The sequence below is a fragment of the Elaeis guineensis genome, chromosome 1 (genome assembly GCF_000442705.2).
Source record: "Elaeis guineensis isolate ETL-2024a chromosome 1, EG11, whole genome shotgun sequence".
NCBI lineage: Eukaryota > Viridiplantae > Streptophyta > Magnoliopsida > Arecales > Arecaceae > Elaeis > Elaeis guineensis.
This window is the reverse complement of record NC_025993.2, coordinates 125,830,913-125,857,095: the sequence shown is the minus strand read 5'-3', so window position 1 is coordinate 125,857,095 and position 26,183 is coordinate 125,830,913. Positions and strand designations below refer to the sequence as shown.

Sequence of the window (26,183 nt, the reverse complement as noted above, 5' to 3'; positions counted from 1 at the left end):
ATACGATCAATTTTGAAAACTAAAAAGATCTGATTTGATTTATGATTTTCATATAAAATGATTTAATAGTTTGATCTGATTTTATAAAATATTAGACCAAATCAAACTGTAAACTATAATATATGTGTATATATATACACAAACACATAAATCCTAATAGAGCCTAATTTTGGTTGGCTATAAGTATAATCTTCATTTTAATGGTTCTAGAAATCAGAGCTACACATTGGTCCGAAAGTTATTATGATAATTTTAATTTTTATTCGATTAAAATATTTTTCTTTCTCAAAATTTTTCGTCTTACGTGTTGCAATATGTCAAACCGTTAACTAAACCAGACCAAATTATAATTCAACAATCTAATCTGATCTGAGTGAAAAAATGATCTGAATTGATTTATAAAATTAACAAATTATAATTTATTGGTTTAGTCTGAGATTATTCTTAAATCAGATCAGACCATGTACACTCCTATATTGGAGTACTTTGTAGTCCAGAGGCATATTCTGGTTTGCTTCATCAAACTCACTTATACATCCTCGTGGGCCTATTTTTTATGGAATAGAACCAAGCCAGCTTTAAAAAACATGTTTGCAGAGATTTTTGAATGCCTAAAGTTGCACCCAAGCTTCGCGATGACTGCTGTTTTTGATTGTTTCAGACACTTCAAGTTCAAACGTTTACCAAGTGAGTGGCTCACTTTAGTTAAGCTGCCAAATTCCGAGAATCAGTCCTTGGGGGATTATCCCTAAAATGAAGACAAAGTTACAAATTTTGATTTTTTTGGCATGTTCGAGAGGCCAATAGATCAGCTGATTAGGCCCCAAAATTGGGAAGGGCAATTCTTGGGCAACCATGCGGAAAAGATAAACCAACAAGAGCTACAATAATAGCTTTTTTTTAAATTCGTGAAACAAGTCTTGATTATTTTTCAGTACCGAGTTTGGTAACTCTCAATTTTCTTCACTTTCTTTTTGAACAATGAATTATTTTACAATAATTACAGATGCTAAATAAATAATATTTTCCTTTCTTTTCTTCTTCCTGGCTTCATAATACCAAGCTAGTCCTTACGGATGACTGCTACTGTATTATATGGCATCCTTGGTACTCAGCTCTTCGAGAACAAAAGCTTGATTCATTGTGAATAATAACTCCAACACGAAAGCTAAGTCGAACAAGTAATGGGTATGCACAACCTCTCCAAGTCTCATGCAGTTTATTACTGTCTTCTATACAATTCGTCACTCAAAAAATCAAGAGCAAAATGCACTGATCGGCCTACCATTGATATCAAAATCCTGAAATCTACAGAGGAGATGCACACTGATATGTACATCAGCAAATCATCTCAGTCTCAGGTGTTTGGCTCAACAAAGCGAATTTTACATGCAAGCCAATCTTTCCTCCCTCTTTGACAAGCTTGGCAGCTGTCACCAGCCAATGGCCTGGCACATCATGGGGCCCCCGAACCACCTCAACCATATCAACAAACTTTAATAACTTTCGTGATTGGATTGGAACAGGTGGACCATCAGGGTAAACCCCTGAATTAAGCTGTGCAGGCTCATGCTTTGGAGGGGGAGGGGCATCACGCTGCAGGAATGGGGTGCTGAGTGTTGTACTGAGATTTGTTAGAAAGCTTCCCTTGTGAGAAGTAGCTGGTGAACGAGCCCACTCAGTTTTCCGAATCGTACAATTTGGGATGTGAGTGAAGAGGAGGCGGAGATGAAGCACCTTCTTCGACCACTTCCCTTTAGTAACAAGCTGAGCACCTGTGACCACAAAAACGCCATCAGATACTCTCTGGAGCCATTCAGGATTGTGCTTTACAGTAACTGTGCAAACACACGAGTATCTCTTCCACTGGATAGGCTCAAAGTATTCTGAATCTGCATCTTCAGATCCTTGCCACTGAGACATCCCAGACGAGGTGCTGAGCATGCTGGGGAGACTTGAAAGGTGCTGCACATGTATAGCTAATCGATTGCATTTCCTACCCTCCAAGTATAATCGTAGGCCAACTACTGGCTTCAGGCCACTGGACACCTGAAAAGTATACGAGAGAGTTTCATTCAGAAAAGTCAAACCCCAGCTTCCCAGAATTGGCAAGGTTGTGCCTGACAATAAATTCCAAAGTCAACAAATGTCAAATTATGAACTCAATTATTTCTTTTATTTAGAAAAAGTAGAAGCCAGCAGATGCTCCAGTTCTATAGACTAGATTGTTCTTGTCATTCAGACCCTTTACTGCAGACTAATCTATCCGACAACTGGCGCATTGATGATAAGAAGTATCTGTCATCATGTTTCTGTTTATGACTGTCTTGATAGAGAGTAATGTTCTATCACAACAAAAGTAAATACTCCAGCCTAGAGTAAATGTTGCTGTGCCTGTCAATGATTGCTACTCGTTTAAATATGATCTTCTCGACCATAAACCTCCAATGGTCGGGATGTGGCAGCATGGTTTAGGGTTCAGGGGTATGAGTTGCACATTGACTTCCAATGTATGCAAGGGACTCAAATCAGGAAAAAACATTAAATTTTGGAAAATGAGGCAATTTTGAAATAGCAAAACATGTGGAATGTGGGAGTTTACGGAAATCCAAGGTTCATGGAAACTTCAGGGCCTGTTTGGTATTGCTGCAACTTTGTGTTCTTGTTCCACTACAATTTAGTAAAATATCACATGGAGATTGATGTGGGAGATAGCATTTGCATGAAGGTTTTGCTATTACTGCCTTCTATTGTCACTCTGTTTTGAAGCAATAAATCTTTGCTTCCAAAAGTTCTGAAGATTTTAAAAGAAATTAGGAAAAAAAAAAAAACAAAAGGGTTTCATCATACATGCTGTTCAGTTTGGTTCATTTTATTTCTTGGTTTTTTGAAAACGATAACAGAAAGCATAAGCAGTACCAAATAGGCCTCAGCTTTTAGGAAGTTTGGACTCTCATTTTTATCATGGACACATTGCACAACATGACACTCATAGGCATCTGCATGGCACTCTTTTACTTTTAAAAATGGAAAATTCTACTCAAATTGACTAAGGCATCAACACTCCGAATGGCTTTCTGGAACAGTTGAATGCAGCACTCAGATTATCATCTATTTTGACAGCTGGCATGTATCATCCAAAGTGTGTTTTGACACTTCTAGTAGCATCACTTTCTTTTCTACTTTTTGTTACATTTATCATGTGATATAACATGCACCAAGCTTTCAGCAAAAAGTACCACTCTTTCATTAAAATTTAGTCTAGTATTTAATGCGATTCATATATTAATATCTATACTTCATAGATCTATATTAATATATAGAAATTATAGGAGTTCTCAAAATTCCAGGATACCCTTTCATTGATGAAGAAAAATTTCAGAACCAAAGGATTGCATTCAGTGTTTTCACTATATCAACAAATCACAAACCCTACATTTTATAAAAGCCAATGAGTTTATGTCACAAGAATGAAGTACAGCAGCCAAGAAATAAATAAAACCCGCAGTGGCTCAAGGACTAGAGGAGAAAAATAAATAAAGAAGAGAAGCCAACTGGATTCTGTCCAGGCCATGTGACCTTACTTAACTTGCAATAAATTAAAGCAATCACATAGGGACAAAAGATAATTTTAGCCTCATAAGTGATCATCAATATCAATAGGCTTAAAAATAGGAGCACTTAGTGTATGGCATGGTGACATCCAATGTAAAGTAAGGCTAAAACAGGTCACAGATTAAGTATATATGTCTTCTCAGAAAATCTAATATAGTAAACTAAAAAATATTGGAAGTATAGTTGTATCAGTAAGGACATTTGTTTTAACATTAAAATAACAAAAATAATTATATCAAGAACAAAAGAATGATTAAGGGCTTCACATCTATTTACTCAAACAATAACTGCAATATACTTATAGTCATGAATCAGAACCAAAGTTCTCACAGCACCAATAATTTTGATGGTCAAGGTAATCAACAAGCAAGAATTAGAATAAGGCCCTAAAATGTTAATATTCTACTGATCAAAGTATTGTACTTCACATCTATTTACTGCATAAAAAATCACATATTTTAGGTAAGATTTGGATTATAGACAGATGGAATGGATGAGGTAACAGACATAAAAGTACCACTCATCCTTCAGCTCTAGCAACAAATAAGGCAAGGAGAGCCTTTTCTCAACATCAATTTAGCATAGTGATAACATTAAATTTGTGAAAGATGAAGGATGATTTGGTTAAAGTATCATGTGAGATAAAGGTGGGATCTGATTAGTCATCTAGACTATTCTCTAACACTATTCATTTTGTGAGAGTACTCTTGAGAAGTGTTCATCAGTATATCTTCATCCTCATATTTTCTGAGTGGATTTTGTGGTTGATGGTTAACAGGGTAAAGAGTGCTTTGTTTGAAGCTCTATTGATGAAGGATGGTTCATAACTGAGTACCGATCTTATAGTTATTTTCCTAGAAAGCTACCAATCAAGTATGTTGGGGTTTCTTTCCTGTAAGTAGCGGACTCTAAAAATTCCAGATTTATGGTTGAAGGGTCTGAAAAAGCGTCAAGGATGAATAAGTCTCATCAGGAGGGTAACTGACAAGTGAGGTAACAAAGTGACAAATGGCATTATTAAAAGGACATGGAAAAATATCGAGGCAGACATTGAAGAAATAAAGAGGGAGTTTAAATCAATATAAAAAGAAAATTATGTTGGAAATTATTTCTTAAAGTCAATCATCTAGGTTGTAGATGATTGTGCTCCATACATATATATGAATTATAAAATGATAAATGTTATCTGGCAAGATTCATCGTAAGGAATACATCTTCCTAAATAGAACTCATATATTATGAAGTTCTTAGAGCTACTTCCAAAACGATTAAGGAAGATTTATCGTGTGGTTCTTAAATCCTGCTCGCGATCAAATAATACAATTGTTACAAGGACGATAATTGTATTGACTGTAAGTCGTTGTGCCATATTAGTTGGTTGTCTTCTTAACCAAGGCGTGTGATGACACGGATATGACATACGAGTGATATGTATGAGTACATTTCACTGAACGTGACCACTTCCGGAGCACTCTACTGTCAAAGGTTGCTCTGATAGGATATGGATATATGTGTCTCTCTGACCTGAGACCATCTTAGTAACTTGCAAGCAACTCACTGTGCTTTGGTGCCAGACTACCCGAATTTTTAATTCGATGACGGAAGGTTTCTGGGTACAGTCAAGTACTTGTGAAGTCTAAATGCGAGTCAAGATGGGATTGACTGTTCCAAGTAAAATTGAAGACGATGCATCACTGTGTTTCAATTTAGTAAAACTTTGATCAAAGTAGTCCCAACGAGGAGTCACAGGATTTTTGAGGTTGAGACACAATGTGAACCACTCATCCTGGGTTGACAGTTTAACCCAAAGTCGTCCTTGAGCATCGAGTATCAAAAGGATGAATTATACGGTAACTATATCCACATGGGTTCTAGAGTGTTGCTGAGCATACATTCGGCCTATCCGAACGTCGAAAATCATTGTTAGATGGTAACATCGATGAGTACAAGAATTATTCTTATGCTACCGACTTAGTTTCGAACCTATGGAGTCACACATATAGAAGTACCATCTGATCAAATGACTGATCAACGATTATGAATCATTGAAGGATTTAATTATCAATGTGATTGATGATTAATCCTTTAAAAAGGTTGCAATAAATTATTTACTAATGGTTGGTAAATTAAAGAAATAATTAATTAACAATATGATTGTTAATTGGCTCAATTTGATTGAGCAATGATGATTGAATTAAATCTAATTGAATTGGATTCAATTAGATTGGCTTTGGATTGATTGGATGCATCCTTATTGAATAACAGGACTTGTTCCAATTGATCTCAGAGATGCAAATAAAATTTTAAATTGAATATGATTCAATTAGTTTTATATAGACTTGGATTGGATCTAATTCTATTGGATAATAAGCTTGATTGGATCAAGTCCTAATATCAAATGAAGTTCCTGATCTCCATTTAAAAACAATCCCTGGATCAATGGAGTTTTAATCTAACTAATTCCAATTGGATTGGGGCCTAATTGATTTCATAATTGGACTAGGATCCAATGAGTTAGTTTGTTATAACTAATTTCTAAATTGGTTAGGATTGGATCCAAAAATTAGTTAGAGTTTGATCAAGAGCTTGAATCCTATTTGGAATAGGACTCAACCAAACCAACCCATGTGCCTATTTTATTCTCCACGCCCACTCTTCTTCACATTAAGAAATCTCCACGCCCCATATGTGCGCCCCTCTCCTCTCTTCCTTTCGTGAAAGAAAAGAGGCGTCCCTCTTTTATGGTCACCCAAAAGAAAAAAAGAAAGGGGGGTTTCCAAGAGTTGGATGCCCCAAACTCCACATGCCTACCCCCTCCTCTCCTCCCCATCTTGATGTGATTTTGTGAGGTTTTGCTTGCTGGTTCTTGGGCATCAAAGAGAGGCTCCTCTGCTGGTTATATAATAGAAAATTGGAAAAAAAAAATTCTTCCCAACAAGAGAAAGAGAAGAAAAAGGGTCTTCTTTTTTGTGTGCAGCCTTGAAGAAAGAGTTCTTCTTCCAGATTTTTTTCTCTAGGATTAAAGTCAGATTAGATCTGATTTTTAACATGAGAATTTAGAGACTATCAGAAAAATCTGGTTGGGTGTTTGGAGCTTCCTAGAGTTCTAGATCAAAGAGAAAAAGGAAGAAGAAGAGAGAAGAACGGTTCTTCTCTTAGGTCTTTCTTTTAGATTCTTTTAGAGCTCAAGATTTCATATGATTTTCAGACTAAGAAATCAGATTAGATCTGATTTTCATTGTGAAAAATCAGAGAAGAAAAGTTCTTCTTAAAGATGTGAAAGGAAGAGAGAAAAGTTCTCTCTTATGCGTGGAAGAATTGAGAAGAAAGGGTTCTTCTCTTAATCTCTATTGTAGAGAGTTGATGTGTAGATCTAGGAATAAAAGGAGAGGGTCTCCTTATTCTTCATCCTCTTCATATTCTTTTTAGATCAGCCAAAACATGGTGCCTTCGCGAGCTAGCACTCTCGGGGTCATCGATCAGCACATGAGCTTTGTGTGGATACCTGTAGAGACCGAACACGTGTGCGGCTGGCGAGCATCATGAAGAACCAACTACCACGGACTTCGGATGTGGTGATCTGCTACTTGCGCTCCGGTATGAAATTTTGATTTTGATTCATATTTAGATATGATCTAAATATAAATTAGATATGATCTAATTGCATACAGATATGATCTATACTTGCTGAATCTTAGATTTCAGATTTACATACATGCATATTAGTTCCTATCATAGATCCTGTATGGTGATTTTAGATTTGATCTATACATGCATTGTAGATTAAATTGTTTAATCTATGTATATTCCACTGCAAATTTTTAAAAATACATGCATAAAACCACCACGCTTCTCTTCAAATTGAAACCATGAGGCGGCTTTGTTTAACATCTTTAAAGGAAGTGGTAGTTGTCGAAAGGATGTTAGATATCTTTCCAAATTTATGTTATGCACCAAGATATCCAACAAGCAAAGGTTACCGAGCCAACTGGATCACTCATTGATACCATGACATAAAGGTCTAAAGAAGCAGCCAGCTCCCATATATCACTTCTGATCTCACCGTTTACCTCTATCACTCATAAGATTGGCTGGCAATTCTAAATCCCAAACTTCCATTACGAATCTGTATCATACTCTTTTCAGCACAGAAATAATCCCACCACAACAGTCCCCTCCAGACCAAGGACGTCATTGAATTCTCCTAGGTCTTTAATCTAAAACCTCATCGAGAGGTCTCCTTGACTGTTGTAACTTCATCCAAATCACCTCCAGTAAAAATGAGACCGTCCATGCAGATTAGTACCACAATAATCCACTTGTTCTTCCATTTAAAGAGTAAACTGGAATCAACCATGTCTATTACAAACCCACCAAACACAAGGAATTCTGAAATCTTGCCAGACCCTGCACTTGGACCCTGTTTCAATCCATAAAGCACCTTACATACCTAGCCTGCTTTATTGGTCCTTGAAAGCTGCATCACTGCTTTATGTGGATGTCTTAAGCAATTACCTGACATAGCAATGCGTTCTTAATATCGAGCTTTCAGAGACTCCAATCCATGCTTGATGCAATGGCAACCAACAGATGTATGCCAGTGATTGTTGCTACTGGATTAAAAATCTCATCAATATCAGTCCTATACTTTTGGCCGACAAGTCACTAGGTGTACTTTATAACAGTGAATAGACCTATCCAACTTCGTTGTCACCTTGTAGAACCACTTATTTAACCAGCTTTACTCCCCTTGGAAATAGGACAAGTCCCCACATTTTGTTCTTAAACAAGGCTCATGTCTTCTCACTCATAGTGTCTTCCCACTCTTTGATCCACTTTGCTGCTTCAAAATTAGTCAGCTCTTCAACCTTGTGGGACCCCAAGGCACTGCAAAAACCATCCAAGTCTGCATAAGCCCCACCAGCCTGCTCTGGCTCATCAATTTCAATCCCTTTAGAACTTGAATTAATCTGCACTTGCTATGAAATCATCCTGTTTGAAATAGTCCATTTCTTCCATCTCCAAAGATTTTGGCAACATGAATTCATTCTCCTGAAGCTGCAGCAGCCTCGTCATTGAGATTATGCATAATCAGCATGAAGCATACTCCTAAACTACCTTTAAGCTGGATCAATCACTACCTCCACCACCTTCATAGATACCCACCCCCCCCCAAACCCCCTTCTACTGGCTCTGCTATCCAGCAAACCATCAACAGTTATATTACCTTGTGCCAGAACAAGCTTCACCCTACATGAAATGACCTGGTTTCCTACAATAATAGCAAATCCTACTCATTTACCTATCTTGTCCCTTCTTATCACCCTTGACACTCTCAAAGAGGATGAGATGGATTTGATTTTGTGGTGAAATTGGCTTAGAAGTGTCAATTTTTTTTTTCCATGCTTTACCAGATTGATTGTAATATAAGCACTATAATCAGGGGTTATTGGAGATAGATTAGGTGGCTGAATAGATTCTTTCAAGAATTTTTTGAGTAAATGAAGAGACTATTCATCTTATACCATTGCTTCATGAAAATGGAAGATTGATAAATACAACATTGTGTGAATAAGAGGATGAGATTCCTAAACAGCGAGCACTCCATTGTGAATTAACTATTGAGTCTTTAGTGTTAGCCCTTGTCCCATACTGGAAATTAATACTAAATTTTTCAGGCGATGGCATGAGAAATATAATTTTGAATTTCCTAATAACAAGTCAATCCACACAAGTGACTAGTTTGTTGCAAGAGTGATTCAAGAGAATGTAGTTTTGTGTAAAAATTCCCTTTTGCATTGTTTAAGATTTTCCTATCTTTGTTGATTACATTTCTATAGCACCTTGCTTAGCTAGAGGGTTATTGTGTTTTATTGTATACTTTCAGTTATAAATTCTATAAATTTGTACAGCCTTCAAAATATAGAAATGGAGTAAAGTTTCTAAAATAAATTATAACCAACCTTGGACATAAACATACCCTAGACCTAAATATTGCAAGTTACCTCAAACTAAGAAAGAAGAATACAAACTAAAATCATATTAGCATCCTCATATTACATAGCTTGAACCTGATAATAGTTGGTATCCTTGTCAGTGGGTTCTAGAAGAGGCTTGAGATTAGGATCTGAAAAGTCAGAAATCTTCAATGCCATGATAAAGAATATCATATTATCTCACCAACTGGTTTAGTTCCATCCGTCAAACAAGTCTAGTTCACCAGACATTTGATCCATAACTTCCAGCAATGCTACACTTGTTTCCAACTCCATCAGTGGGAAATAATACGTTAAATTTTTAGAAAGTTGATGTAGATAAGGTGGCAATTTAGGCTTTGAAGCACATGTGAATGCACTACTGAAGGTGTTAATTCTCCTAATTCAGTATACAAGTTTGCTGATGGAGTCCAGCAATCCACCTTCAAGATATGACAAAGCATTAGAGTTTGCAGAGTAGCAGTATGAAAGAACCCACAAAACCCTCCTTGAAACTCACAACTCGCATGTACAAGAAGAAAGTAGCAAGTGCAATCAACAAGAACTGAAATTATGTATATCACAATCCATAAGAATTCACCCTTCTCAAGGTTGCTCAAAAAGGGATGAAGAGAAACCTGGAAGGGATGTCTCTTTCATGAAGAGATGGGTAAGAAAAGAAAGAGAAGCCCATTGAAAGAGATAGAGACCAATGTCAGGAATTTTATTTGAAGTGGTTCTGGGCTAAGGAGAGATCTCAAGAATGGTTGATTTTATCATATTTTAAATACCAACAATAGTTAATGGAAAACCAGTGCACATCAAGTTATGGAACATATTTATAAATCACGATCTATCATGGACAAAAGTTATGGACATAGATATTGACTTTGGATTCAGTAATGTCGTTTCACATGTTACGTCTAATACACACCGACCACACTTCTTCCTTATTGATATACACCTACACTTGCAAAGGACTTTAGACTCTTAGGAGTAGATTAATAGATAGAGCTTAATTATGTGGAAACTCCTGAACTTTTTAGGGATTTCCAATTGCATTCTAAACTTTTATTTAGTGCAATCAGGTCATCGAACTTTCATATTGTTTCGATTTGGACCCTGGCTCTAAGTTTCATCTGCTTACCGTGATAGAGTTATCATGTGATGTCATGTGACCTACTTATGTGGACATAGGAAAGGATTATAGAAGTTTTTCTCTCTCCAAAAGTCTTTCTCCCCCCTTTTCTCCTATCTTCTTCCATCTAACGTTTCTACTAGTGAGAAGACTAAAAAACTCGTCTCACTTAGGATCTCTATTCTCTCTCCTTTCCATCTCCTTGAAATAAAAAGAAGAGAGATTCTATTTTTGGATTGGTAGACATCAAATCTAATGTAACTCTATCTCCTCCAATTAACCCCCCTTTCACCCCAACTTTACCATTTCATTCACCTCTCGTCAATGGGAGAAACCCTCTCCACTCACCCAAGACCCCTTTCCTCCCCTTTTAGTTAGCAACGTCTCCCTTTTTAAAGGCATCTTAAGCCACCTTCCCATGGCTAGAATGGGAAGGTCACTTCCTTTTATTTGTTTTTTCCTATTTAATTTAGTTTTTAGCTATTCTCTGTTAGCCTCTTCTCCATAGTCTATCCCACCATTTATGTTGTTGTGGCGTTTGTTTGGCACAGAAGAATGGTGGTGTTGACTTCGAATTCTTCAAGTGGATTGAGAGCTTACAAGGGGGATTAGATTTGTAGGATTTTACCTTCTTCTTTTTATTGATCTCTTCTTTTCTTTTTTATGATCTCTTGTCATATAAGCAACTTAGTGCTATATAAGCAAGCCACATGATAACTCCGTTATAGCAGGATAATAGAAATTAAAGCCAAGGTCTAAATTTAAACAATTTAAAAATTCAATCACGTGATTGAACTAAATAAAAGTTTATAATGAAATTGAAATCCCCAAGAAGTTCCAGATTTTTCATATAATTAAACCAATAGATAAGACCCCTAAACTCCCCTAGAACTTATTAAAATGTTCATTGTTGTTCTGCATCTAGGCATCTATGCTTGTTTCACATGTCACATCTTACATGCATCTCCTTCTCTACATAAACCAACATTGGTAAAAGACTTTAAGCACTAGACAAGAAAAAAGCCCTGGACTCCAATAGATTGCATTAAGGTTTGCCTTGTTTATCTTGAAAATTGGCATCTATTGTTGAAATATGCATGTACAAAGACCAAAATCATTATATTTTCCTTAGGCAGGGTTATCATTTTGTGTAATCATTGAAATTTTTCATTTTTTTATTGTCCTTTTGTTCATGAATAAATGCATGTCTTTGATGTGCTACTAGTAATTGTTTTACCTAGGCCTGCACATTTTGCATTCCTATTAATTTAGTTAGTGAGTGCTTTAAGGTTTGTATTTTCTTGTTCTTTTACCAATAGTTTTACACTTCAGTTTAGACTATGATTCTAGTGATAAATAAAAATATTGAAGTCACATAGTCTCCATGAATGTTGTATAGTTATCAATTCTTTTGCAGTCAACCTGTTTTAACTGAGAATGGTAGCTGATTGCATATGCTAGGTGGTTACAATCAGTAATAGAAAGTTTAACACAAAAAAACAAAGAACCCTGACCATCTTTTTTAAAATGCTTGAATTGTTCACATACTATCAACAAATTCATGATCAAAGAAGAAAAGAGTTAGTCCATGCAAAGGTAAAAGCACCAGTTTTACCTGAGCAGTGTTCACATGAAGTCTGGGACCCAAAAATCTAAATTGCAGTGTGGGGTAAGATGTTTTTCTTCTGTGTGGTCCCAGAGCCAGCTCATTGAACATCGGTGCCCATTGACGAGGGACTTGGAATTCCAAGAAATACTGTAAATCATCAGGATCAGGTTTGTCTGTCAAGGAAGCAGTATATCAGAACAACCCATTTTGTTAATCTCCTCATGGATAGAAGTAAAGAGAAGTGAAACTCATGGCCTTCATAATTTTACGCTTCAAATATGAGGATGCCTTGGTAGTTTTTATAACTAGTATGGTTATCCAATAATGATGTCAGAGAAATGTGTGTAGATCTCATATAGAAGTACTAATAACAACTAAACATATGGAAATGTTTCCTTATGCAGAGAACTTACAGCGAAGATATAGATTGATTGCATGACTAAGATATCCACTGCCTGGGATGCCAGTTAGAAGAGAAGTGATGGGGACAAATTTAAAGCATATAGCATCAGGATTATTTGGTACTGTTTGTAACCAACTGGAATGACCAGACACACCTATCTCTCCTCCCTTTTTTGAGCAGATGACTGTGAGGCCCTGTTTATATCAAAAAATTAAGCTTAATTTTAAAAATATCAAGAGAATGTTAAAGACAAGTTCTATGAGTCTTACATCCTTGCTTGAACTTTCTGAAAGGCTAGGCAATTGCAAAGTTGGTTGCAAGATTCTGATGAAAACATCAGGCACCTATATAAAAAACCACCTCAATCAACTGTGCTTGTGCATTGAAAAGAAAAAAAAGACCTACTCTGTAAATATAAGTAATTAGACCTTGTTCTTTCCTTCTCTGGCCTTCCGACATAGTGGAGAGAGGCTTCTTCCATCAGAAAATAAAACATCTCCAAGATCTTCAAGATGCACCTTAAGCTCAGCAGGAGAAATCATCGAAGAAGGACTTTGCCTAACGCGAACTACATCCTGTCCTCCAATTGCTATTTCCACAATTATATGAGTCCCGAACGTCTGGATGAACCTATGGAAAGGTAATGTCTGCATATTATTACATTTCTCTATGCAGAATAATGATGCACTGAAGTTTGTTCATTCATATCGAGACCACCATATCTTGGGAGTAATAATAAATCTTGATAAAAAATCTCAGACCACCAAAGCTAGGCTGAAGCTCAGAAAGATAGAAAACTTTATGATTAAACAAATAGAGCAACTAATCTTCATTAGTTGCTGAATAGATCTATAGGTTATGCTTCACCGTGTCAACTTCATGCTATTGGTTTAATGAAATTTTGATTCAAATTGATCAGAAAACTATGATCAGACAGCTGCACATTCTTAGCGAACAAAGATGCAAACTGAATAGCAGAAATTATATTGCTGAGGTGTAGGCAAGAAGCAGATATTGCTGAACTTCCACAGCATCAAGCAGCTTGATTATGTAAAAATATAAGAAAGATTAGAAATAATGTAGTTCTTACCTAGATAATGATACAGGATCCCACTTTGGTGGAACAGCCTTTTTCACTTCATCTCGGAGAACCAATGGAGAAGCCCTTAGGTGCAGATTGTACAAGGAAATGAAGTAACCATCAAAAGCAAGATATTTAGTCTCCTTGATGTCATTCAACCATACTCCACTTAATCCAAAAAGTGCATTAAAATAACCGGAAGGCACTTTCCCTTGCACTGAAGACTTCTGATTGAGTAACTCAGACATCTGTCATGGAAAAAAGTTGATGTGGTGAACAAGATTGTAAATCTAACAGGCAGCAGGGATATTTAGGACATCTAAAAACAAACCAAAATTTAAATTTAATCTGAATTAACAATAATGAGGTCTAGTTTGATACAATGTCTGAATAAGGATGTACTTTTCTGTCCTTAATCAATCTAAGAAAGGAGAAAGAAGGAAAAGCAACGAATCAGATATGAGTTTTAAGCTGTACCTTCATACAAATCAGATTATATCATAATCTTCATGATTTATAATAGACAAGAAAATTTCAGATTGAATAAATTCAAGAAAAATAATGTCTAAAATTTAAAACGCAAGAACTCGCCCAGACAAACTAGTCTAAAATGTGTCTGAACTTCCTTACTGACTACCTAGGTGGATTCTTCATGGGGCTTGACCACCAACCATGAACCTAAGCCACCAGCCTGGTTGGGTTTGGACAATCTTCTCAGCTGGGATAGCTGACATATAAGGCAGGTTGGGTCAGTGGGCTATACCCTCTCTGTGTGGTGCTTCAGCAAATTATGATCAGTTATTTTTATTTCCAAACTATATTAATTAGTTGCAATTTAACAGAGTTATTTGTTTCACTAAGTTACTTGAAGTATTGAACATTAAAAAACCATAAAAAAGATATTATTACTCAGTGGCATAGCACACTAAATACACAAACATTGCATCTATCATTGAAGAAGTTGCATTTTCGTTTATTGTCATCTGTAAAAGAGGCTTATGCCTTCTATAGGCCCTTAGGGGTTCCTTCTAGCTCCAGGAATGCAAAAAGAAAAAGGATTTCTGATTCCCTCCAGTAAATGGAGACCTTTGGTTCAGTCACCTGCTGTCTGCATGGCGTGCAACAGGCTAGTGATTGGACAAAACGGACATATGTCCCAGCCCTGTACAAACACCTGCTATTGCTTGATAGGTGGACAGTGGATGATGTGGCCCTGGACCTCTCCAATTCAACTAAGAATAGGAGAGTATCCCAACTCAACATCAGACAAGAATAACTGCCTCCTCATAAGAGAACAATAAGGGCTCTTATTAGGGCAAAAACAATCCTATCTAGGCCTTTCATAAAGAGATTCACCAACACATAAGAAAGAAAATAAAAGCAACTGGCTTGTGGAATGTGTAAAAAGGACACCTAAAGCTTTCCAAAGCATGGACCTAGTGACTTGAGGACTCTCCTTAGCTAGTGAATAACTGAAGAGGATCCTTAAAATACCAATCCTGTCCTTAATAGGACTCCAAACAAACCCCAAATATAGTTGATAAAATGAATGTGGAAATTGCTAAAAGATTAAAATAACCATAAATATAAACTATTTTTAGATCCTTGTTCCATGTTAAGTACACCAAAAGTGATCCCACATGACATAGTACTTAAATGTTAGCTACATATTTTATTTTTACTAACATATGAATGCATGCACAAGCGCATGCATACGCACGTGGATATATATATAGGGGTTTGCCATGGTGCTTCCTAAAATCCACATGAGATAAAGTATTGAATTTTGTTTTGTCATTGTACAATGGATGGTGCATGATCTTGTTGCCATTCACGCTAAACCATGCATGGAAATCTGGTGATCAGCCAGCAACCAAAAGGGAGATCACCTAGATGCGGAAGCAAAGAACAGTAGATTAAGAATTCGAGAGAGAAAAGAGAACGAGAGAGTTTTGAGAGAGAGCTTCTTTCAATCTGTATTCAGCATACAAAATCTTGACCTAATTACATGTATATGTATCTATACAATAAGATCAAGCCCCAAGCTCAAAGAAAACTTCCAACCCAAATAAACCCACATATAGTTCTGAACCCGCGACACTTAGTCGACTCAGCTGAAACTGAGTCGACTAACTTCAATCACTGAGTTGACTAACATCCAACTTAGTCGGTTCAATCTCAATCATCTAAAAACTGCACTCTCTGTTTGTCTATGACAGTCGGACTGAGTCGACTCACCTATCACTGAGCTGACTCACTGATGATTTAGTCGACTCAAAAAGCGTGCCAGCCTGAAACACTGAAACTCTTCATTTCTATCTGGCCCTCCACCTGAGACATAGTCAACCCACCTCTGGACTGGGTTGACTAACCTTGAACTTAGTCGACCCAGTCTCAGGATGAGTCAACTAAGTTGCTGATGCAGCTCCTGTCCTGACTGATGCTTCCATTGGCTTGCTCCCTTCTTCCCTTGACCTTTTCCTATGTTCCCAAGGCTTAGGAGCGCCACACCTGAACTCACATTCTCCATCTTGATGCTCCCAAGTCCTTGTGAACTCAGCTTTATCCTGCAGATTCATCCGTGTCACACACATCTGAAAACTATCTTGAGGAAGTACCTTCGTGAGTGCATCCAACTGATTCTCCTTAGTATGGATCTTCACCAGCTCCACTTCACCTTCTTCTACCAGCTCTCTGATCCTGTGGTATCGCACGTCTATATGCTTTGTCTTAGCATGATAGACCAGGTTCTGTGCCAGCTACAGAATACTCTGACTGTCATGGTACAATGTAACCTTGCTCTGCTCCACCCCCATTTCAACTACAAGCCTCCTCAGCCAAAGAACTTTCTTTGCAGCCTCTGTAATACCTATATACTCAGCTTCTATGGTAGACGAGGCTGTAATAGGCTAAAGGGTTGATCTCCAAGACACTGATCCACCAAACATGCAGAAGAGGTATCCCATGGTAGACCTCCTTGTATCCAGATCGCCTGCATAGCTTGCATCCACAAACCCCTTCTAGAGGATCCGAACCTCCATATGATTCTCTAGAGTTCTTCTCATATCCTCCCAATTGCCCACCAAATACCAGACCATAACCCTTGTTCCTTGCAGATATCTCAGTATCCACTTCAATGCCTTTCAGTGCTCTTTCTCAAGGTTAGCCATATACCTGCTAACCGAGCTCACTGCATGTGCTATATTTGGTCTATAGCACACCATGATATACATAACACTGCCTACAGCATTTGCATAAGGAACTCTATCCATATACTCTCTCTCATCTTCTGACTGGAGGCTTTGATGCTTGGAGAGAGATATATGGCTGGGCAATGGTGTCTCTACAGGTTTGGTCTTCTCCATCCCAAATCTCTCCAGAACCTTCAGGACATATCCTCCTTGTGACAAATGGAGTGCTCCTTTACTTCTATCTCTGTAAATCTCCATTCCAAAAATTTTCTTTGCTGGATCCAGATCCTTCATCTCAAACTTTGCTGATAATGTTCTTTTCAGTCCTTTCACAGCCTCCATACTCCTACTAGCTAAGAACATATAATCTACATACAGCAACAGATACAGGATATCCTCCTCATCTACATCCTTGACGTAGACACAGCAATCATGTCACACCTTATAAATCCGAGATTCAGTACAAAGCTATCAAATCTGTGATACCACTGATGAGATGACTACTTTAGTCCATACAATGACCTCCTAAGAAGACACCTCCTCCTGTCCAACCTCCATGAAGCCATCCGACTGCTTCATGTATATCCTCTCCTCCAAAGTCCCATGAAGGAAAGCCGTCTTCATGTCTATTTACTCCAACTCCATATTCTGTTGTGCCACTAGTGATAACAACATCCGAATTGAAGGGTGACACACCACAAAAGAGAAAATCTCAGTGTAGTCTATCTCTTCCCTCTATGAGTATCCCTTTGCTACCAACCTTGCCTTGAATCTAACTCCACCTTATTCTGAAGGTACTTCTTTCCTAGTGAACACCCACTTTGAGCCAATCGATCGAGCACCTCTTGAAAGATCTACCAGCTACCATGTCTGATTTTTCTTCAGTGATTCCATCTCCTCCATCATGGCCTGCATCCATGACTCCTGATCTTCACTCTCTATGGCCTCTGTATAGTTCTCCGGATCTCCATTTGCAATGATGAGAGCATAAGAGATAGCCTCGTCAATGCCATATCTAATAGGTCTTCTGAGAGTATGCTAGGCTTGTGCAGTGCCACTCCCACTGGTGCATTCCTCCCACCTGATGTCTGTGGCTCCTCCTACACCTCCATTTGAATAGCTAGCTCCCCATACTGGTCCTCCATCTAAGTAAGACATCTCCTATCCAACTCCACCTCAACAGGTATACTCCTGTAAGTGGATGTAGACTACATGCCATCTACCTCTGGCAGACCACCACTATCCACCTTCACTCCCCCAGATCCATCTGTACTCTCAGACCTCTCCAAAATGCTCTTCTCGTCAAATATAACATCTCTGTTGATCACTGACCTCTGTGCCAGAGAATCCCATAGCAGATACCCCTTGACTCCTTATGGATACCCAATGAAAGTCATCTTCTGAAATTTTGGATCCAGCTTGCTCCTTTCAATCGCCCCCCGATGTGCATCGACCGAGCAACCGAAGACCTTCAAGTGGCCAAGCTCCACTTTCCACTTCAGACCTCCTCTGGAATGCCTCCATTCAGCTTTCTATGAGAAGACCTCTTGACAAGAAAACATGCAAAAGTTAAAGCATCACCCCAAAAAGACTTTGGGAGTCATGTTTGCAACCTCAAACTCCGTGCCTTCTCCATCAGTATCCGGTTCATTCTTTCCGCGACATCATTCTACTGAAGGGTCATCTTCCTTGTATAATGGTGTTTGATGTCATTCTCCTCACAGTAGCTCCTGAACTCCAGGCTCGTATACTCCTCTCCATTGTCCGACCTCAGGCACTTCACTTGTCTTCCTGTCTCCTTCTCGACCTCAGCTTTTCAAATTTTGAACCAAACAAATACCTCTAATTTCTCCTCGATCAGATACACCCATACTCTCCTAGAGAAGTCATCTATGAAGGTAATAAAGTATCTTGCTCCACCTCAAGCTGAAACAGGTGCCAGTCCCTATACATCCGAGTGCATTAGATTCAACACTCCTTCACTGCGCTTGGTACTATTGGCAAACTTCATCCTATGCTGTTTGCCAAAGATGCATGGCTCACATAAATCATTGTCCTCCTTCAGGACTGGGATCATCCCTCTTCTGCTTAATTCTGTGAGCCCTCAATCAATCATGTGACCTATCCGATAGTATCACAGCCAATACATAAGCTACTCCTGTGCCGCTGCTAGTACCTCCACACCATTAGTCACCACTGAGCCTTCCATCCTGTAAGGGTTGTTGTTCCGTCTTCTACCCCTCATCACCACTAATGCTCTCTTAAAAATCTTCAAGCATCCACTCCCAGCTTGGCTACTAAAAGCATAACTTTGCTCCTCCAAATAGCCCAAAGAGGTCAAATTCTTCTTTAATTCTGGTACATGCTTGACATTCGACAAAGTACAGATAACCCCATCGTACATCCTCATCCTAATAGTATCAACTCCAGCCACCTTACAAGGGTGATCATCTCCAAGGCTAACACTCCCACCATCGATCTTTTTGTAGGTAGCAAACAACTCCCGATGTGAAGAATAATGGTGTGAGTATGCTGAATCCAATGTCCACGTCGTATCACACTCTATGGACCTGTCTGATACAACTAACAAGTCTTCTCCACTGCTCACCGAAGCTGTATCATCACTTTTGCTAGCCTTTCCCTTTTTTGATTTCAAAAGAGGATAATTTCTCTTCAGATGTCCAGGCTGATGATACTTGTAACACTTCAAAGTCTTCTTTTGATCCCGAGATTTTGACCTGCCTTTCGATTTACTCCTAACCTTCTCTTTTGATCTTTTCTGTCTTTCATTCACAACTAAGACCTCAAAATTAGGATCTCCTTTGCAAATCTTCTCCCTTTGCTCATTAGACCTGAGCACACTAACAACTTCTCCATAGTTTATGGTCTCCTTCTCATAAACTAGAGTTGTTATGAGACCGTCATGCGAATTCGGGAGAGAACATAGCAGCAACAATGTCCTATCTTCCTCTTCTATCTTCACATCCAAGCTCATCACCTCAGAACAGACCTGATTGAACTTCTGGATATGAGCAACAAGATCTCCTCCTTCGGACATCCTCAGACTATAAAGCTCTTCAACCACAGCTTATTAGTCATGTTCTTCCCCATATAGGTATTCTCCAATCTCCTCTAGAGCCCTTCGTTGTGGTTTCTTCACAAACCTCGAACAGCACCTGATCGGCCAAGCACATCTTGATTGTGCTAAAAGCAATCTCCTCTAACTCCTCCCAGTCCTCAGCACTGGTCCTTTCTGATCTTTCTCTAACCAAGATCTTATAGATCCTTTACTGAACCAATAAGTCCTTTACCTTTTGTTGCCATAGGGTAAAGTTCTCCTTACCATCGAACTTCTCAAAATCTACCTTGAAACCGCTTGACACCATTATCACAATTAAGCAATAAGCAAACCCTAACACCCTTCTGCAATCACACATCAACAAACAAAACCCTTTCAAGAAGATCTATATGCCTTAGATTTTCCTTCCAATCTTCTATATCACCTCTCCCACATGAAGCACCTCTCCACCTCAATCAGGAGATAACCACAAAGAAGATAGGAAGATTCAAGATAAAATCCTGGTGTAGCAGATCCTAGATGCAAGAACTCTAAGCACCTTTCTTTTCTCCTCCACACAATCAAGCTCGATACCAAATGTTGAGATTCACGCTAGACCGTGCGTGGGAATCTAATGATCGGCCAGCAACCAAAAGGAAGATCGTCTAGATGCAAAAGCAAAAAATAGTAGATTGAGAATTCGAGAGAAAAGAGAACGAGAGAGTTTTAGGAGACAGAGCTTCTTTCAATCTATATTCAGCACACAAAACCTTGACCTAATTACATATATATGTATCTATACAATAAGATCAAGCCCCCAGCTTAAAAAAAACTCCCAACCCAAACAGACCCACGTATAGTTCTAAACCCGCGACACTTAGTCGACTCAGCTGGGACTGAGTCGACTAACTTCAGTTACTAAGACAACTAACATCCAACTTAGTCGGCTCAGTCTCAGTCATCCGAAAACTGCACTCTCTGTTTGTCTGTAACATAGTCAACTCAGTCTGGACTGAGTCGACTCACCTGTCACTGAGTGACTCACTAATGACTTAGTCGACTCAAAAAGCATGCCAGCCTGAAATACTGAAACTTCTCATTTCTGTCCAACCCTCCACTTGAGACATAGTCAACCCACCTCTGGATTGGGTCGACTAACCTTGAACTTAGTCGACTCAATCTCAGGGTGAGTCAACTAAGTTGCTGATGCAGCTCCTATCCTAACTGATGCTTCCGCTGGCTTGCTCCCTTCTTTCTTTGGCCTCTTTCTATGTGTTCTCAAGGCTTGGGAGTGCCACACCTGAGCTCACGGATCTTTTCTATGGTCACCAGCTCTAGCTTGTAAATAGCCCAAGTACAAATGGCAAGCACAATAGTTTGGATGAAATGAAGGGGTCATAATTGATACCCTTTCTCCTTCACTCTTGGACCAACAACCTGACCAATGCCCTTCCCTAATCAACAAACCACCAGCCCCTTCTTCCTTCATCTGATAAGCCCACAACCAACTCCACAACCCCCTATCCCCCTCCACTCAACTTGCTTAGAACCCCCCACCTCGACCAACACCCTCCTCCCTCCTTTGCTTGCAACCACAACCAAGCCTCCACTGCATCCTCTACTCATTCGTCATTGTCAACCTCACTTAGTCAACTTGGACGAGATGGTGCACCATCATATAACAGGAGGCCTTGAGGAGCTCCTCCAACTTGAGCTTGAACCACTCATCTACTGCCATGAAGATCCCCCTGCTCTATCCATACTGCTGCTCCTTTATCACTACAACCAAACCCTCAGAAATTTAGTCGGAGAACAAATTATAAAAGAGATTGAGCATGCCAGAGAGCTGCAGGAGGGCAACAATCACAAGAGGAAGGGATCAACTAAACAAACTGGAGGAGAAGCCAAGATGGAAGAGGGAGCCCAAAGTGCTGATTCTAGTGTGGAGTGGCCTAGAGAGGTTATTATTAGTGAGGACGAGAGCGATGAGGCTCTGTAGGGTAGTGATGGTGGAAGGATGAGGTCAAAGAAGAGGGAGAGCTAGAGGGAAGGCAGCCCTCGAGCGAGCAATTGGATAGGGTGAGGATGGTGACCCAACCACCAAGGAAGGTGATGTCGAGCCAGTCGTAAAGGTTTGGGTTGGAGTCCATCCAGCCAAGGAGGGTATAGGTTGGGTCCGAGGAGATTGCTAACTTGAAAGCCGAGAAGGCAAGACACAAAAGAGAGGAGTGGAGGGATGCAAGATAGTAGTAATTTTTTATCTTTTTACATATTAATATATAAAAGTAATTTTTCGATCAATATTGGGTACTATGCTAGTACATTATCATTCAATATAGTACAATCGATATGGTAAATTATGCACACCATATCAAGATAAATCACATTGCTTTTTCTCAACTTTATCATAATACCATCTGAAACTAGATGGTATGAATCAGTATAGTACAATACACATCAGTACAGGACGATATCACTCGATTCGGACTGATATGGACTAATATGGACTGGTATTGGTTGGTTCAGGACAATTCAAGGCATATACTGAACCAAAACACCGTATTATCTTGGTTCCAACCCAGAATGATTTAGTACGCCATAAATCAACAGTTTGGGACAAGATGACAATCATTAAATTTTTAAAAAAAAATGTGGGGAGGTAGGCAACCAATTGGCAACCCAGAATGATTTAGTACGCCATAAATCAACAGTTTTGCATGTAATACATCTCTCTTGGTTTGTTAATTCTTTCCTTATTCTAATGGAGAAAATTAACATGCACAATTAAAATAATTTATACTTAATTTATAAACTTACTTAGATAAAATGATCTTTTTATCAAATGACAGATCAAAATTATTTTATCTAGAAAATAGACAAATCGTAACCATCTATATTTTTTCTAATGTATAATCATATGCTTCTGAAACAAGTGTTTAAATCTGATATGAGATGGATAGCTTATATATTTGCATAGAATGGACATAATTGTTACTTTGGACATTACGTAACAATGAGAATTTATAATTTTATTATATTTTATTTTAAAATTGTTATCAAAAATATCTTTATGAAATGTATAAGGTATATTATGTTGTTATAAGATGGACATAGTCATCCCATCTTGTCTAAAAATAAAATATAATATAATATTCTAATATATAAAATATTATATAATATCATCGTCATGTTGTTATATTATTTAATATGTTACTACATTATAGAGTAAGAGGGTCCGAATCTATCTAAATGAAATAGATAAAAATTAAATTAAAATTTTTTGTGTGTATATCCTTCTAAACATTCAAATTTGTATAAATACCCTCGTAAAATTGTTATTTGCATATATATCCTTAAAAATTTTTTTTTTGCACATATACCTATAAGGATATTTTGGTCATTTAAATTTTAAACCATTAATTTTTTAACGGTGTTAGATGATATAGGTATATATGCAAAAAAATTAAAAAAAAAAAAAGAAGAATATACATACAAAATAAGTATTTTATGAGGGAATATATGCAAATATCAATTTTGAAAGGATATTCACCTAAATTTGAATGTTGAGGGTATACATGCAAAAAAATCTTATATATAATTTTCAGATTTCAAGAACACCATTTACCAGTTTTGAATATACTATACAATTAGGAATTCAAGGACAACCAACCAAACAAAATGCACCAGAATTTATTATAATTCATTATCTATTTTTTATCTTCATGTCTTAGAATCCTTTTTAATGATTCTTTTTTTCTTTATTTTCTTATTTGCAAATTTGAAACATTTTCGTGAAAGGCATATCTAAGGGTTTTTTGACTACATGCACCATGGCAAGGAACTCCAGAACACCTTGAAGCTCACAGATAAGTCCACATAAGATGAGGAATGAACATCCATGAAGAGACTTGTCTGGGGTGCATAAGCCATGTCCTTTCTCATGACTTACATTTAAGGCATATATGACGGGCTACGAACAGTTCAACTATCTCCATATAACCTATCAGGGACCAAAAAACATAGGAAAGGCCTACGTTTACAAAAATCATTATAGCAATACTTTACTCTTTGATAGTTTTCCTCCAAAATTATGCACCAATGGAAATATACAGTACAAAATCAATCCTTAACAATAACTAGATGAATAACAAATTCCAAAGACAATAAATCATTTCTTCATCGTGCTACCTGCATGGTTTTTTTTCCCTATACATCTGTTTCATATAATGGAAACTTCATGAAGTTTACCCTTCAAACACATATTTATGCATTCGCACAAATACACGCATGCTTGAGCAGGCCAACTAGCCCCAAGAAGCAGGTGACATTCACTTCGAGAGAATTCCAAGTAGTTTCTTGATCTATAAAATTCCAACATGTCACCATTTTGCTGACAACTAAACTTATTGTGACGCGAAGCGTAACCAATCCAAACCCATCATCAATTCTAATTGACTCATCGTGACCAATTTTAATTCACTCACTGTGACCTCATACATACATGCAACTCTTCCTGTCAACTAAGTATCCCAACTAGAAGGGCATTCCAAACGCAATATGCGATACCAGTATCAATTCCCTTTTAGTCAAACAACTGGTGCTCTATCATGAGCCACCGCCCTTTACCCAACTTTGTCCAACTCTTTTCACAGACTTCTCTTCCCACAACTGTAGACCAGGACGACCAACCGATAAATGAATCACACTAAAAAAATTATCAGAAATTATCAAAATTCTTGGAACAACCCCCATCAAATTTTCGCTGGCAGATAATAAAAATTCATTTCCGACAACTACGAATCCCAGTTCCAATCAATCAACAAAGGCAAAATAAATTATAAAAAAAAAAGGTCATATATGGTAGCTATTAATAAATAACATCACCTGATTAAACTCGAGCACATCGGAGCGGAACCGCATGCGATCGCCTTTATCGAAGCCGATATCCTTGGAGACGCCACGAATTGTAGGGCCCCCGGGGATGGCTATGTCCCAGGTATTAGTTTCATCGAGCTCCACGAGGCGGCGGTGGGGATACCCTTTGGCGAACCGGAGCTGGAAATCGCAGGTCAGGTCGAAGCCCAGACCCAGCGACCTGAGCGCCCTCAGCTCCACCCGCTCTTCCCACTCCCCTTCCATCGAAACAGAGATCTAAGAGAGAAGCAAAACAGGCATCGGCAAGGGGGAACGAGAGAGCTCGGTCGAAAGAAGAGCCTGAACTTAATTCAAAAGGGCGCAGACATGGAAGAAAGAGAGATCGAGGAGGTGATGGAGACCTTTATTTGGTCGTTGTTAATTGAGGTGGGAAAGTTTGACCCGAACAGAGTCCACGAAAGGAAGCAAAAATAATACGATGGGGAGTTGGTTTGTTTAATGGGGTGGGACGGGATGTGATGGAGAACGGAGGGGCTGCTTCTCGGAAGGCCGCGGGGTAGAGAGAGGGAGGGAATGGCAGGTAGAGCGAGGTGGGGCAGGTCACCTTTCTTCTAGCGAATCCACCGTTGGATCATCCAATGGTCGCTTTGGGTGTGTGGTGGGTGATCGAACGGTTGATTCCCGCGGAGGAAGGTGAATCCTTCTTCTTCACAAAAGTTACAACCCCGATCCGGTAGAGAAAGAGAGGGACTTTCGAATGGGCCCACGTAGCGTACCGGAGCGGACCGGCAAGTTGGTCAACCGACGGAGGGGTCCCGCCCGAAGTTGAATGTCGGGGATTGCCCTCGGGACTTTTGATACCTTTGAGACGCGGCTTGGCTGTCGCACCCATCACGGCTGCGTGCATTGATTTTCCTCTGGTGTGGAGGGCAGTTGTTTGGTATCCTCCTTTGGGTGCTGATTATTTTATTTATTTTTTTGGGCACCTACGGCGGGTTGTTCGCATTTAGTTTTCACTTTACTGCGACGCTTCCTGGGTAGGTAGCTAATGGGCCGGGCTAAATAGGCTTAGCCAAGGTTTGCAAGTAAAAAACTTGGTGTACGGGTTTGTGGAAGTGTGCTAGAGTTAGTCATGTTCGGTTTCTACTGGGGTTGCCTCGTAGTCAGTGGAGTACAAAATTTCATAAATAAATGTTAAAAGAAAATTTATATATTTATATATTTTTGGTATAAAAAAT

The 26,183-nt window shown here is 38.6% G+C and overlaps 1 protein-coding gene across 1 annotated transcript; it reads right to left on the bottom strand.

Moving 5' to 3' along the window:
- Positions 1-1,118: 1,118 nt before the first annotated feature.
- Positions 1,119-25,371, bottom strand: LOC105035630 (MACPF domain-containing protein At4g24290). Its single transcript, XM_010911242.4, has 7 exons — positions 24,955-25,371; positions 13,831-14,069; positions 13,169-13,370; positions 13,010-13,084; positions 12,751-12,934; positions 12,344-12,510; positions 1,119-2,049 (listed from the first exon to the last, which is right to left on the bottom strand). Exons 1-7 carry the CDS (start codon positions 25,207-25,209, stop codon positions 1,339-1,341), a joined length of 1,833 nt encoding a protein of 610 aa, XP_010909544.1. The 5' UTR covers positions 25,210-25,371; the 3' UTR covers positions 1,119-1,338.
- Positions 25,372-26,183: the final 812 nt, after the last annotated feature.